Below are 13,618 nucleotides of genomic sequence, written 5' to 3'. Positions count from 1 at the left end.
ATCTCTGATTCATGTTTGGGCAATTCCAGGGTGGAACTGGTGAAGCAGGGTGGGGGGTTGTCTTGTGAATTGCATTCCCAGAGAGAGTTCTTTGTTCTGGCCTATGTTATAGGACTGTCAGCCTGGAGGCAGAGGTAAGAGTTGAATAACATTTGGAATCTCCACCTCCCTGAGGAAACTGATTTAATGGGAGGAAAGCTAGCACGCTGAATGGAGATAGGCAAAGTTATGACTTAGATAAGTGAAAGTGAGTTTGACTGGGTAATGACTGTGCGAATTTCGGTGGGTATCTACTTGAAGGAAAGTTTAAAAGTGTGTGTATGTGTGTGTGTGTGTGTGTGTGTGTGTGCTTGCGTTCATGGGGAAGGGCCGTTTGTGTGAATAGGGAAAATGTGTGTTAGTGTGTAAATCATCAAAATTTGTGTGAGTAAATATGTGTGTTGTGACTGTATAAATGAATGTGTATGATAATATGGTAATATGAATGAAAGTTTGTGTGTTTGTGGATTTGAAGCAGGCAGAGCTGGAACTGAACTCAGGTAGGTCTAAAGCCCATATGATTTTTCCTCTATTACATTGTCTTACATGTCTCAGACATTCTGGCAAAATAAAAGAATGAGAAGGGAGTGGAGGGGAAGCCAAAGAAAGGTGGTTAGGTAATCAACAAACAAGTGGACATTTCAAAAGCTAATGGAAGCTTTGGCTCTAATAATCTTGGTTTCAAATATCAGCTTAGCCTCTAACAGGTTGTTTGACTTTGGGCAGTTGCCTATATGAGATTAGTTTCTTCACGCAGGAACTAGATACTTTCAATTTCATACGTTTGGTGCAATAATTAGAAATAATAAATATATCTAACAGTAGATATTTAATGGTTGCTATCATCAAATAAAGAAGTATTAATGATAGAAATTGGAGATTACTAGTAATAAGAAATGAAAACTAATATTTGATTTGGCAACTATGATATGATAGATTATTTTGGAAAAGGAAGTTTTAGTGGCACATTGGTGTTATAAGTAAAATGGCATTGGGTAAAGATTACGAGGGTGGTAAGAGGATAGATGAAGAGAGTGCACATCTCTCCTTTTGTAAAGCTGAGGTGAACAGGGGAAGAGACACACTAAGGAGAAGGGGCCAGCAGAGAGGGAGAGTTTGAAATTACCAGTGACAGATTAATGGAGAGAAGGTTGGGATCCAGTGCACCAATGGAGGGCTGAGCCTTGAATGGAAGAGAGAGGGAAAAGACAATTCAAATATAAATTTGTAGGTGGCAGAATGAGGGTGGTTAAGGGAATTAACAACAGGTGACTTTTGTTTTCTCCCTTGGATCAGGAGTCAGGAAACCACAAGCACCTGATGAAGGGGACCAAGGTGGAGTAAGGTAGATGTGATGTGATTCAAAGCATGGTGTGGGTAGCCAAATTCTAGCTCCACCATTTACCAGCCAGGTGACCTTGGGTGGGGGGATGATGAACTCTCTAAGCTCTCTTTGCTCCCCTTTGGTAAAATGGGAAAATGAGTACAGTTATCTCACATGGTGGTGATTGAGATGATGCACGTGCAGCCCTTAGTGCAGAGCTGCTCCTAAACGATCCGTCTCAGTCCTCCAACCTGCCTCTTTCTTTCCCCACCCTTCTTACACAGTACTGCCAGAGAGAGAGCGACCCAAAATGCAAACTGCACCATGCCATTCTCTCACTACAAACCCTTCAGTGGCTCCAACTGCTTCAACATAAATTCTAAATTCCTTACAGTTGTACCCAGAGCCCTAAGTGATGTGGCCCCTACTTCACTGCCTGACATTATTTCCGATCATTACGTGCCATGTCCTCCAGGCTATGGTAACCCTGAATCATGATAATTTTCCTCCAAACTCCATGTCCTTTCAGATCTCTGTGACTTTGTGTTCTCCCCTCCCGTCATGACTTTACTTGGCAAACTCTTACTTATTTTTCAAGGTTCAAATCAGGGTGGCACCTTTAGAAAAACTTTTCTGAACTCCTAGAAAACTTTCCATGTTTCCACAGCCCCTGTGTTTAACATTCTTCTACACTATCTGTATTGTAGAGCTATTTTGTTTAATTGTCTGTCTCCCCTCAAGTAGGTCCTCCAGGAGCCAGTGCTCAGTGTGTTCAGTAAGGTTTGTTAAATTGATGACTCAGTTACCATTTGCCTTTTGAGATGCATATCCCGTTCTGATGGTCAAAGTGGAAACTGCAGTGATATTCACAGCTCTCAACTGTTTGTAACCATCTGATGCTAAGAGCCTATGGCATTCTAGAGCTGGAACCACTCTCTTACAGATATCTAGTTCAACTTTAGTTTTAAAGTGATAAAAGAGAAACCCAGAGCAGGGAAGTGATTTTACTGAGATCACATAGCTGGTGAATAGAATGGCAAGGTACGCGGGCCTCTCACCGTTGTGGCCTCTCCCGTTGCGGAGCACAGGCTCCGGACGCGCAGGCTCAGCGGCCATGGCTCACGGGCCCAGCCGCTCCGCGGCATGTGGGATCTTCCCGGACCGGGACACGAACCCGTGTCCCCTGCATCGGCAGGCGGACCCTCAACCACTGCGCCACCAGGGAAGCCCTGGCAAGGAGTTTTAACCCATGTTTCCTGATATCCTGACCGGGTCCCTTTCTACTTCTCATTCAGTGAAAAGTGATCTGTTTCCACTTCCCCCACTCCAGCCCCATTCACCATTTTGGAAAGAGAGAAGAGATGACTGCCAAATCCCATATACCAACATCCAAATGACTCATCCCAGGCATGGCAACCCCCAACCACACTGGTACCAGCCATTCACTCTTCATTCTGCTGGGGATCCCTGGCCTGGAAGACCAGCACATATGGATCTCTCGCCCCTTCTTTATTTCTCACCTTGTTGCTGTCCTTGGGAATAGCCTCCTTGTCTTCATCGTCGTCACTGAATGCAGCCTCCATGAACCCACGTACTTCTTCCTCTGCATGCTGGCTGTGGCTGACCTCATCTTGTCCACTACCACTGTGCCCAAAGCCCTGGCCGTATTCCGGTTCCATGCTGGAGAGATTTCCCTCGATGGCTGTGCCACCCAAATCCTCTTCATCCATGCCACCTTCATTGCTGAATCGGTAATCCTGTTGGCCATGGCATTTGACTGCTCTGTGGCCGTCTGTGACCCACTGCGCTATGTCAGTGTGCCCTGTTGTGAAGTAATCATAAGGGTTGGTCTGGCTGTGGTCCTGAGGAGCTTCTCTGTGATACTCCCAGGTGTGTTCCTGGTGAAGAGACCACCTTTCTGCCATAGCAATGTGCTACCACATACCTACTGTGAGCACATGGCTGTTGCTAAATTTGCTTGTGCTGACATTCGTGTCAATGTCTGGTATGGCTTGTCTGCTCTGCTCTCTACTGCAATGATAGATGCCTTGCACATCTGGGTTTCCTATACCTTCATCCTCAACGCAGTCTTCCGCCTCCCTTCCCGAGGAGCTTGGCAAAAGGCCCTAGGCACGTGTGGCTCCCATCTTGGGGTCATTTCCATGTTCAACTTACTGGCATTTTTACCATAATCGCCCAGCAGTTTGGGCATCATGTTCCTCCTTATGCCCACATTCTGCTGGCAAACACCTGCATGTTTGAAGGGAACATCAAACATCCTCAACTGAAGGGAAAAAATCCCCACCATCATTTACATTGGCCAAACCCAAGACAGAGACACAGAGAAGCAGAAAAGCTGATTTCGTAACCTACTCTTCTATTAAAAAATATTTCTCTATGACCCATGTTGGGTATACAGAATCCAACCCTCCCCCAGTACATCCCATTCATAGAGGACTGAGTTCTCCTCCATATTCTCTCCAGTGGATCAACCAAGGCACTGGTCGACTTTGCCAACTTACACTGATTTAACTCTGTGATGTTCTCTTGCCTGAGGATTCTGTTCTTTTTATCTTTCCATCAAAGTATCTTCTTTCCGTCCAATGTTGAGATAGACCATTACTCATTCTTAGAAACAACTCCTTTATCAATAGGCTCTTTTTAAGGTCACTGACATCTTTGTATAGTATCTAAGTTTTTCATGAAATATTTAGATGTGCTAAGGGCAATCTGAGATTCTATTTAGATAAGGAATCAGGGTTCCTAGAAGGTTGGTGGCTCTCAGGCAGCCTACTGATGCTCAGGTGTAGAACTTCATTGTGCCAACCTTAAAAGCTTAAATTCGAGAGTTTGATGAAACCAGGTGACACTGTTACCTCCATCCTGGCCTTCACACCAGTAAGGGTTCAACTGGAGAAGGAGAACTAGCAGGAGATAAATATTAAGAGATTTACTTATTTATTGCAAAACATTCACATATACAACAGTGGGAGCCGGCAAAGCAAGTTGTAAATCCGCAGGGCAGGCTATCAGGAAGGGGACACGGGGACTCTTGGGCATGCGTTGAAGCTTCTGTTCACAAATGGAATAGCTTCTTCAGGAAAGCCTCAGATCTGGCCCTTAGGGACTTTCATCTGATTGAACATTAGGCCCACCCAGCTTATCTAAGACAGTCTCCCTTATTTAAAGTCAAATGATTATGGACTTTGATGACATCTACAACAATACCTTCACAGCAACATCTGGATTAGTGTTTGATTGAAAAATTGGGGGCTTATAGCCTAGGCAAGTTGGCATATCAAAACCCATCACACCTGCCATTTATATTGATATGCCCTTTAACCAGCTCCACTAACAAGAAGATGTGGTTGGGAGATAATAGTGGGAATGGGGGAGCACATGCGGCTGGATATTTAACATGGCAATTGGAGGCACGCATAATTCAGCCTTTATTTTACCTTTTTTTTTTTTCTTTTGGCTGCACCACGGGGCTTGCGGATCTTAGTTCCCTGACCAGGGATTGAACCCGCACCCTCAGCAGCGAAAGCGTGGAGTCCTAACCGCTGGGCCACCAGGGAATTACCTCAGCCTTTATTTTAAAAGTGTGGCTGCTGGGCTTCCCTGGTGGCGCAGTGGTTGAGAGTCCGCCTGCTGATGCAGGAGACACAGGTTCGTGCCCTGGTCCGGGAAGATCCCACATGCCACGGAGTGGCTGGGCCCGTGAGCCATGGCCGCTGAGCATGTGCGTCCGGAGCCTGTGCTCCGCAACGGGAGAGGCCACAACAGTGAGAGGCCCGCGTACCGCAAAAAAAAAAAAAAAAAAAAAAAGTGTGGCTGCTAATGGCTGTTTTTCTATAGGCAGTGGGGAGCCACTCATGATCTGATGCGTGTATATTGGAAAGATAATCCTAGATGTGTACGAGACAGGAATGATGGGATAGACTGAGGCCCAATTTATTTAGGAAGCCCTTTGCAAGATACATAGTAGGGATCTGACCAAAGGCCTAGAGATGGAGAGGAGAAAACAAAACTCGAATCACATAAGGAAGGCAGAAACATGTTTTAGTTGATCCAGATGAGTTTGGGGGCCAAATACAAGTAGCTTGTTTCATGGAGGGAATCATAAGGCAATGCAGGGCAGGAATATTGGTGTTGCAGGTCATTTGATATAGACCTGCGGTGACCTCCCTGCCAAAGTTTGCCTGCTGGCATCCTGACACCTCTGCAGAGACAAAGGTGGTTTGGAGTTCATGGGCAAAGGAGACAGGGCCAGTGGCTGAGAAGGGGAACCAACAGAGAGGTGCTGGTGTCCAGAGAGAGCCATCTGGATCCCTACCAGCCCATCGTCAGTGGACAGAGGGTCAGAGGGGCTGCATTTCTTCCTCCGTCATTGAAACCAGGATTGAAGAAGGGCCGCAGAGGTCCAGTGAAGGCACATTCAGAGAAGGTGTACATGAGGGAGCCATGGTCAGTGATGTTGTAGAAGGAAACAGTGCTGGCCTCATAGTCTAGGAAGATCCCAACTCGGCGTGGAGGCACCTGAAGGTGGAGGGGAGTCTGGGGGCAGGTGCCAGCCTCATAGTTTTGTTTGTTCCATAGCCAAATTGTCCAGAAGCCATTGTCGGGGCTGAGCAAAAACTGCCCCTTCCTCTTCACGGAGTCTCTACAAACCCCCAGGTCCCAGGCCTCCTTTCCCGTCACATCTACCTCCCAGTAAACTTTTCCAGAGTCAAAGCGCTGGGTACCCAGGACCATGGGGTAGGTATCAAATCTCTCCTCGTTTTCAGGCACTTCCTGCTGGGTGTCTCCAAGCCTCACTTGTCTCCGATTCTCCGAAAGGATGAGCCACGCATTGGCTGTTTGTGGATCCAGAGTGACGTGTACTGCAGAGAGAAGACTACAGTCAGGCCAGGAGAGTGTGGGGAGTCAGTGACCCTGTGTCTGGTGGGGGGATGAGGATGAACGGGTGACCCTGAGCCTCACTGGGTGAGGAAATGACCCCCTAGCCAACTCTCACCCTTGCCCTGACCTTTGAGGGAACCACCTTCCCTATTTCTGCCCCTGCCCCACCTACTCTGACCTGCCATCTCTCCGCCACCCTGGGATGCACTGTGAAGCCTCCTTATCCCCTTTCACTCCCCGGCAGGCCAGTCCCACAACCCTGGTACTGGCCTCACCTCCACATGTCCTCAGCATCTTCTTAACCCCGGGCACATAGCACACATTCCTCAGGTCTGGGGAGGTGATGTCCAGCTCCTTCAGGTTCCAAGACTCACTCCTGGGGGAAAAAGAGTTAGAGACCCTGACTCCAACTCCTACCTCACCCAATTCCTGTTGCTATAATCGCCTTCGGGGATGACTGATAATTTAATATAATGCAAATTTGCAAAAACACCTCCCGTGTTAGGATTCCTGAGGGTGAAGGGCAAAAGGAGGTAGGATTTAGTGTCTATCCAAGCCTTGCTGGCTACAATGGGCCTCTGCAGCACCTGGACAGTCTGTATCTCCACTCCGAGCCTGAGGTCACCACGCAAGCACATTCTGTTTCATTTTACATCAAGGTGTCTAATATAGGCTGAATCACTTCCATGAGGAACCTAAGGAGTCTCACCCCTATCGTGGGTCTTACCCATGGCTCTTTCTGGGAGGTTTGAAACTGGTTAGATTCTTTTTAAAGAAAGAGTCCCAGCAGGCTGTAGACTCAGAACTTCCCTGTTGGTCATAACTTCACTTTGTGAAGACGTTACAATCCAATTACTCTGGGCAACTCACCAACTGAGATGTCCATTAATTAGCTTTCTGAGACCAGAAAATATTTTATGGAGGATTGGGTCTTTGAGAATAGGGAAGAGGATGGGTATAACTTCAGTGCACATTTTCTAACTCAAAACCGTTTTTCACAGGTATATATGCCTCCTGCTGCCCCATCCTCTAACAAAGAAAACCTCTCCTTACCTTTCCAGGACACTTTTCACCTCCTGAGGAGAAAAGAGATAGAGAGTAAGATCTGGAGTCATTGGTTTACGACTGAGACTTCAGTCCTGTGGGTGACGCGATGCCACCCTGAGGTCCATAGGATACTGCTCTCTGCCCCATCCCTCTGGGCCAAGGCCCAAAAGATGCTTCTGACCAGCTTGGAACAAAAGGCATGTGTGGGTGCTTGTGGGGGAAGCAGAAACCCAGCATGGGTATGACTTACAGTTAGGGGAAGCAAGAGCAGCTTACAAACTCTGACTCAGAAGACAAATTAAAAAGACCAGATTCTTGGTGGGGGTGGGTGGGAGAGAAAAAAGGGGCAGAAATAGCCAGGCTGGCTGAGGCCCAGAGACAGTCACAGAGAAAGAATGGCCAAGTCAGCATGCACAGAACGCACAGAAACTGCCCTTATCTGTGGGCTTGCACCATTCGGGGAGGAAGGGCTGGCTAGTTAGAGCTCTGTCCTCTGCTGTAGTTAATGTAGCCCCCGTCACGTATGTGAAACCAAAACATCTGAGAATATTCTGTGGCAGGGGTTGGGGTCCTTAGCTGGGGAACTGGCAGGCTCCTAGGCCCAGGCAAAAGTGCCTTAGAAAGCTCTGCTCAATGCTGGGCAGAAGCAAGATTTAGATAACGGGAAGAAGACAGCCTGCCAAGTCAAATCAATCCTGTGGGCTTTTCTGCACAAACCAGAAATGGCTTCATGACCATATCTGACCCAGAGACAGTGAAAAGGTGTGGGGAAAAGAGGAACCATAGAATGTTACAGCATAGAGGGACTTTTGAGACCATCTGGTCCAAAGGTTCCCAAAGTGAGGCAAGCATTATCATTGGTGGATGTGAGATGACTTTAAGTAGAACACACATCAATGAATGTATAAAAACTAGTTAAAAAAATAAATTCACTGATGTGTGTTCTACTTAATACCTCTAACTATTCAGGTGAACTTGGTTAAGCTATTTAGCTTTAGTCTCTCACTAAGTCTCTTCACATCTCTGCACCTTAGTTTTCTCATCTATGAAATGGGGATAACAGTAGCATCCAACTCATTGTGTTGTCATGAGGGACTAAACACCTGGCATGTTATATATACTATTTAAGAATTTGCAGTTATTAATATTATTGTTACGAAATACATTAGAAAAGGTATCAGTAACATAACACATGGCTACTATTGCTTAGGACAAATTTCTTTTTCTTTCTTTTTTTTGTATAACTTGTCTTGTTTAATTATTACTAAACTCCTATTAGGTAAGTACTGTTATTTATATTCCATTTACAGATTAGGAAACAGGCACAGAACAAGCAAAGTCACAAGGATAGCCATATAACTCAATAATTCGTGCAATTAGCATATACAGCTAAGCTATATTACCAAATGAGAACGCTGGCTTAGTCCAAATAAGGGAGAAACAAAGTCACATTTTAATATTTCTCTAAAATTCTCATTTCCTGGTCCTGATTTTCCTGGGAGGACAAAATTATGCTCACAAGGTTTAATTTTATTTTCTCAGTTATTTTACTTTTAGCTTTATTTCCTCATTTCCAATCTACTGTTTTTATGTTCAGTAGCTAGTTAATAATATAAATGACAATAAAGTTAACTAACATTTATGCAACCACATACTGTATTCCAGGTACTGTTCTAAGCATTTTATATGTACTGAAACCGAGCAGGACCCTGTGTGGCTTTCCCAAGAGCAGACCCTTTTTTTTGTCCCATCTCTTTTTTCTTTTTTTTTAAATTGAAGTATAGTTGATTTTAATTGAAGTATAGTTAATGTTTCAGGTGTACGGCAAAGTGATTCAGTTACACATATATATATATACATATCGATTCTTTTTCAGATTCTTTTCCATTATAGATTATTGCAAGATATTGAATACAGTTCCCTGTGCTATTCAGTAGGTCCTTGTTATTTATCTATTTTATATACAGTAGTGTATATCTGTTAGTCCCAAACCTCTAATTTATCTCCCACCCCCTTTCCCCCTTGGTAACCATAAGTCTGTTTTTTATGTCTGTGAGTCTGTTTCTGTTTTGTAAAATAAGTTCCTTTGTATTATTTTTTTAGATTCCACATATAAGTGATATCATGATATTTGTCTTTGAGGACAAATTTCCTTTTAAACTAAATTTATTCAGGTAAAAGAGGGAGACAATTTAAAGAAAAAAGTAACATGCTCAAATCATTTGGGTAGTTCACAGAAGTAGCAGAAAGTGTAAAGACGATAAATTTATGACTAAAGCCTGGGGAACCCCTGTTATTTAGCCCACTCCCTCCCCCTTGTTTCACAAATGGAGAAATTAGGTCTAGGAAAGGAAAATGACAACTTAGGGTAACAGAGAGAATTGGTGGCAGGGCTGGGGCTGGTCTACCGTCTCTCTGAGATATGTAATACTCTAATATCCATTTAACATATGAGAAGCCTGATCCTCAGAAAGATTAAGGTACTTTCTCAAGGTCATGAATCTGGTATGTATTAGAGCAGGCACTTAGCAGAGATGTCCATTTCTTTTAACTGCTGCATGGAATATTCCCACCTAAATTTGTACCTTTCCATGCCTTGAATGCAAACCACTCATGGGTCTGAATTCCAGTTTGTTTTATTTAAGAAAACTCCAGGGACCAAGTCTCTGTGTGCTCTGAAGGTAGCCCTGAAGAGCTCTGGCTTTTTTCAATTACTCCTTGAATCTCAGAGGGGAGCCCGTCCTCAGGCCTCACCTGCAGCAGTTCCAGCGCTGAGCCCCGACTCCTCCTGTCTAGTTCTGAGATCAGCTCCTGCAGGGCCTGGCTCTGCTGGGCCAGGCTGGCCTCGGTGGCCCCCAGGACTCTCAGCTGTTCCCTCTCATCCTCCTCCAGCTTCTGCAGTTGCCTCTGCTCCTCTTCAGCCAGGAAGTTTTTCTGTCTTACAAACTCTTCGTGAATCCTCAATTTGTGTCCCTCAACCTTCCCCTTTGGTGTCAATGGAAAGAAAAGAGGTGTTTTTTTTTTTTTTTTATCACAGTCTCCTAAGCTTTGGGAATGGAAGTGCCCATATCTATTTCTATTCCTGGAAGACTCACCACTCTGGCTCTGTCTGGGAATAAACACACACATCTACAATTTTGCTGGGGAGGTGGGGGGCTGAGGCTCCTGGGACTAAGAGGGGAACAGGGCTGCTGGGGGTGCACCATGGCTGCCCTGCAACCACAGCGGCATCCGCCTATGGTATCGGAGATTTCCTCAACCTCCTTCAAATCGCCACCCAAACATGCCCCTTGGTCTTCATATCTCAGTGAGTAACTGAGGGAGTAACATCTGGCCCCACTGCCAACAACCTCGCAAAGACAGGCTCACAACCCCGTTCCTAAGTTCTGGGGAAAAGGAGTCTTTGGGATATTCTTGGCTTGCTCTCTCCTGCTTGTAACTGGAGGGTCACTCGATGACACAGGATGACCCCTTTTGCCACCACAGCCTGACTCACCCTTCCCTGGTCCCAAATCTTCCTCTTCTGGGATCTCCTGGCCATGAGCTCCTTCCCCTCCCTTCTAGTCCCTGGCATGCCCCGCCTCCTAATTCCTGGTGCAGAACAAGCTGTAGCTCTCCATTACACTTGGACCAGTGATCTGGTCAAGCAACCAACTGGTCAGACTGTTTTTCCTACCTTAGACCTTGATGGTTCCCTTAGCCTGTTCCTCACAGCCCGTGTCATTTCCCGACGGGCCAAGTCATTGGCATCTCTCCTGGGATTCCTCCGTCCCAGACACTGAGGCTCTGTGCTGTCATCTCCAGAGCCTGGGCTCAAGGAGAAGGAGCTTCAGGGTGTGTCTTGTCCCTCAGCAGCTTCTCTTAAGACTCTCCATCTGATTGGGAGCTCTCTTTGAGCTCCACCCTTTTTTATTCCCCTCCATCAGGAGACCTAGGGGACAGCTGGTTCTTGGGGAGTGAGATATAGGGACTGGCATAGCTATGGTTAGGGCTTTCTTGAGTCCAGGACCCTGGACCCTCCCCAGGCTTCTGATCTAAGATTCCCTTCAGGACATGACTCTTGCCTTCCAGGCTGCTTTCTTCTTTGCAACATCCACTTCCAACTTCTCAGTCAACCTCTGCTTGTTTCTTAGTTTCTGTAGTGCCCCCTGGAGCTTCTCCTGCAGAGAAAGATAGCAGGTTAATGCCCACTCAGATCAAGAAGTAAGATGCGGTGGCATGAGGTGGGGGAAGATCATACTGATTCTTAGAAAAGTCTGAGTGCAGAGGATGAGCAAGAACTAGAGTCCGTTTGGGGTAGGAATGCTGTGGATGGGAAGACTTTGGAAAAAGCCTGATGTTTCTTACAAAATAGAGCCACACTGTTGGGGTAGTAGGGATGGGGGCACTACTCATTCTTAATTAACCAGGAGGCCACAGGGAAACATGATCCATGCAGCACTTTCCCATAGCATATACCCTGCTCCTGGGGAATGAGAAAATTGTGCTGAGCTTGCAATTCTCCCCTTAAATAAGACACAGAAGGCAGGAGACCCCATCCTTTCCCCATCCCCTCAACTCCACAGGTGACTCTCTCCCATTCCCAGCCCTGGGGAACAAAGCAGTCATCAAGGCCCTATCTGCTTTCTACCCGTTCGTGCCTCCATGCTAAGGCCTCACCTGGTACTCCTGAGCTGCTTCCTCAATAGGGACCATGGGGTGGTCACGGTGTTTCTGGGACTGGGAACACACCCAGCAAAGGGCCTTCCCATCTTCCTTACAAAATAGGTGAAGTTTCTCTCTGTGCACCACACACAGCTCCCCTTGTGTGCCCTCCTTGGCATCCTGGCTGATTTTTCTAAGATTCTCCACCATGTTGGCCACCTGTCGATTGGGCCGGAGGTTCCGGAGCAGGAAGCGGTGCCGGCACACAGGACAGACGCTGCCCCCAATTTTCCCAACCTCAGAGATGCATTCCTGGCAGAAGCTGTGACCACATTCGATGCTCACGGGCTCCACCATGGGATCCAGGCAGATAGAGCACGTGACCTCCTCCCACATCATTGTCAAGGGCACTGCTGAGGCCATAGGGGTAATGTTCCTATTAAGCACCACTGGGGAGATCTTCCAGTAGCCTAGTGGGAGAGAAGAGGAAAGGAGGAGATGAGAAGAGCTGTGTGAGAAAAGCAAGACAATTCAAGGGAAACCACCAGGGAGAGTGAGCTGGAGGGAGTGAAAACAAGAAAAGAAAAGGAACTCAACCTGAATAACAAGAGCTTCTCCTCCATAGTCTGGTTCACTGATCCAGTCAGACAGAAGGGGAAACTGAGTCCCCAAAAGAGATAGCAAAAATTGTTGAGAACCTGAGATACTGCTGCTTACAATTTGACTTTCATCATGTCCATCCCTTCTTAAGCCCTCAGTGCTCAGGCTTTACCTGTCCATCTTCCATCTCAGGCCACTGGTCTTTGACTCCGTTGACAGCTAATCCTAATAGTAGCGACCATTTACCATGCACCTTCCATGTGCCAGGTGCTACCTACTTCACATAGATCTTCATTAAGTTTTGCAATAATGGCAGGAACTATCTATATCTATCTGTAATATGAATATATATAAGAATATTTATATTTATTCTTATATATTCTCATAAGTATGTATATATATCTGTATGTGCACATATGTATATGTGTATATACATATGTGTATACACACACACATACACACAAATGTGTGGTTGGTTGAGCACTCCCTGGGCTCTTCTCTCAGCTACTCTGAACCTGGCACCTGTCTTCGTTTCTTCCAGGGCATAGACCCATACGTTTCTAACATTCTAAGCAACCCTGTCCCTCTCACCTCCAGAGGGGGCCTTTTGGGGATAGGAGTCTCAGGGATTGCAGAACCACCCCACACCGGGCTCCCCTGGACCACCCTCCGAGCTAGGTTGCCATCCTAGTTCTCCCAGTTTCCCTGGGTCCTTCATCCCAGCTCAGGTGCCGGCAGCAGGGCAGCCCGAGTTCATTCTTGGAAGTCAGGTTCGCAGCCCAGCCTCCACCCAGGCAGCAGGGGAAGAACTGCTGGGTTAGGGTTGACGGAGACCTGCTGCGAAGGGAAAACTGAGATCGAAGGCTCTAGGGGTGGGAACTGCTTAGGAAGGGGCTCTTCAGATCTGGGGAAGGGGAGAGAGGTCCCCAAGGCAGGGCTGGGGTACCTCCGTCTAGCCAAATTCACTCACCTTTTCAAAGACCTTAGCAGGTAGTAGCCGGCTCCCTGTTTCACTTTCGATTTCCTGTCAAAGACCCGTCTGAAAGGGAGGGGGGCGGAGCA

At 46.5% G+C, this 13,618-nt stretch overlaps 2 protein-coding genes across 2 annotated transcripts; one reads left to right on the top strand and one right to left on the bottom strand.

Moving 5' to 3' along the window:
• The first annotated feature begins 2,772 nt into the window (after positions 1–2,772).
• Positions 2,773–3,859, top strand: LOC101270898 (olfactory receptor 52B4-like). The gene is given in 2 exon segments (XM_012536688.2): positions 2,773–3,532; positions 3,535–3,859. Coding segments are annotated over 2 exon segments (957 nt in total). The 3' UTR covers positions 3,732–3,859.
• A 1,088-nt stretch (positions 3,860–4,947) lies between these two features.
• On the bottom strand, positions 4,948–13,618 carry TRIM21 (tripartite motif containing 21). The gene is made up of 7 exons (XM_012536744.3): positions 13,527–13,618; positions 11,972–12,426; positions 11,377–11,472; positions 10,067–10,297; positions 7,319–7,341; positions 6,541–6,641; positions 4,948–6,246 (listed from the first exon to the last, which is right to left on the bottom strand). The coding sequence occupies exons 2-7, from the start codon at positions 12,377–12,379 to the stop codon at positions 5,696–5,698; spliced, it is 1,410 nt and encodes a 469-aa protein (XP_012392198.1). The 5' UTR covers positions 12,380–12,426; positions 13,527–13,618; the 3' UTR covers positions 4,948–5,695.

Source organism: Orcinus orca, chromosome 8 (assembly GCF_937001465.1).
Source record: "Orcinus orca chromosome 8, mOrcOrc1.1, whole genome shotgun sequence".
Lineage (NCBI taxonomy): Eukaryota > Metazoa > Chordata > Mammalia > Artiodactyla > Delphinidae > Orcinus > Orcinus orca.
Note: the sequence above shows the minus strand (reverse complement) of the source record. Positions and strands in the feature narration are given on the sequence as shown.

Excerpts from the sequence above, each read along its gene's own strand:
- TRIM21 (XM_012536744.3), bottom strand. The coding sequence starts at position 12,379 with ATGGCCTCAGCAGTGCCCTTGACAATGATGTGGGAGGAGGTCACGTGC. Across the intron at positions 10,298-11,376 it reads AGAAGAAAGCAGCCTGGAAG|GGGAAGGTTGAGGGACACAA; the intron begins GCAAGAGTCATG and ends TTGACACCAAAG. Across the intron at positions 7,342-10,066 it reads CAGCGCTGGAACTGCTGCAG|GAGGTGAAAAGTGTCCTGGA; the intron begins GTGAGGCCTGAG and ends TTTTCTCCTCAG.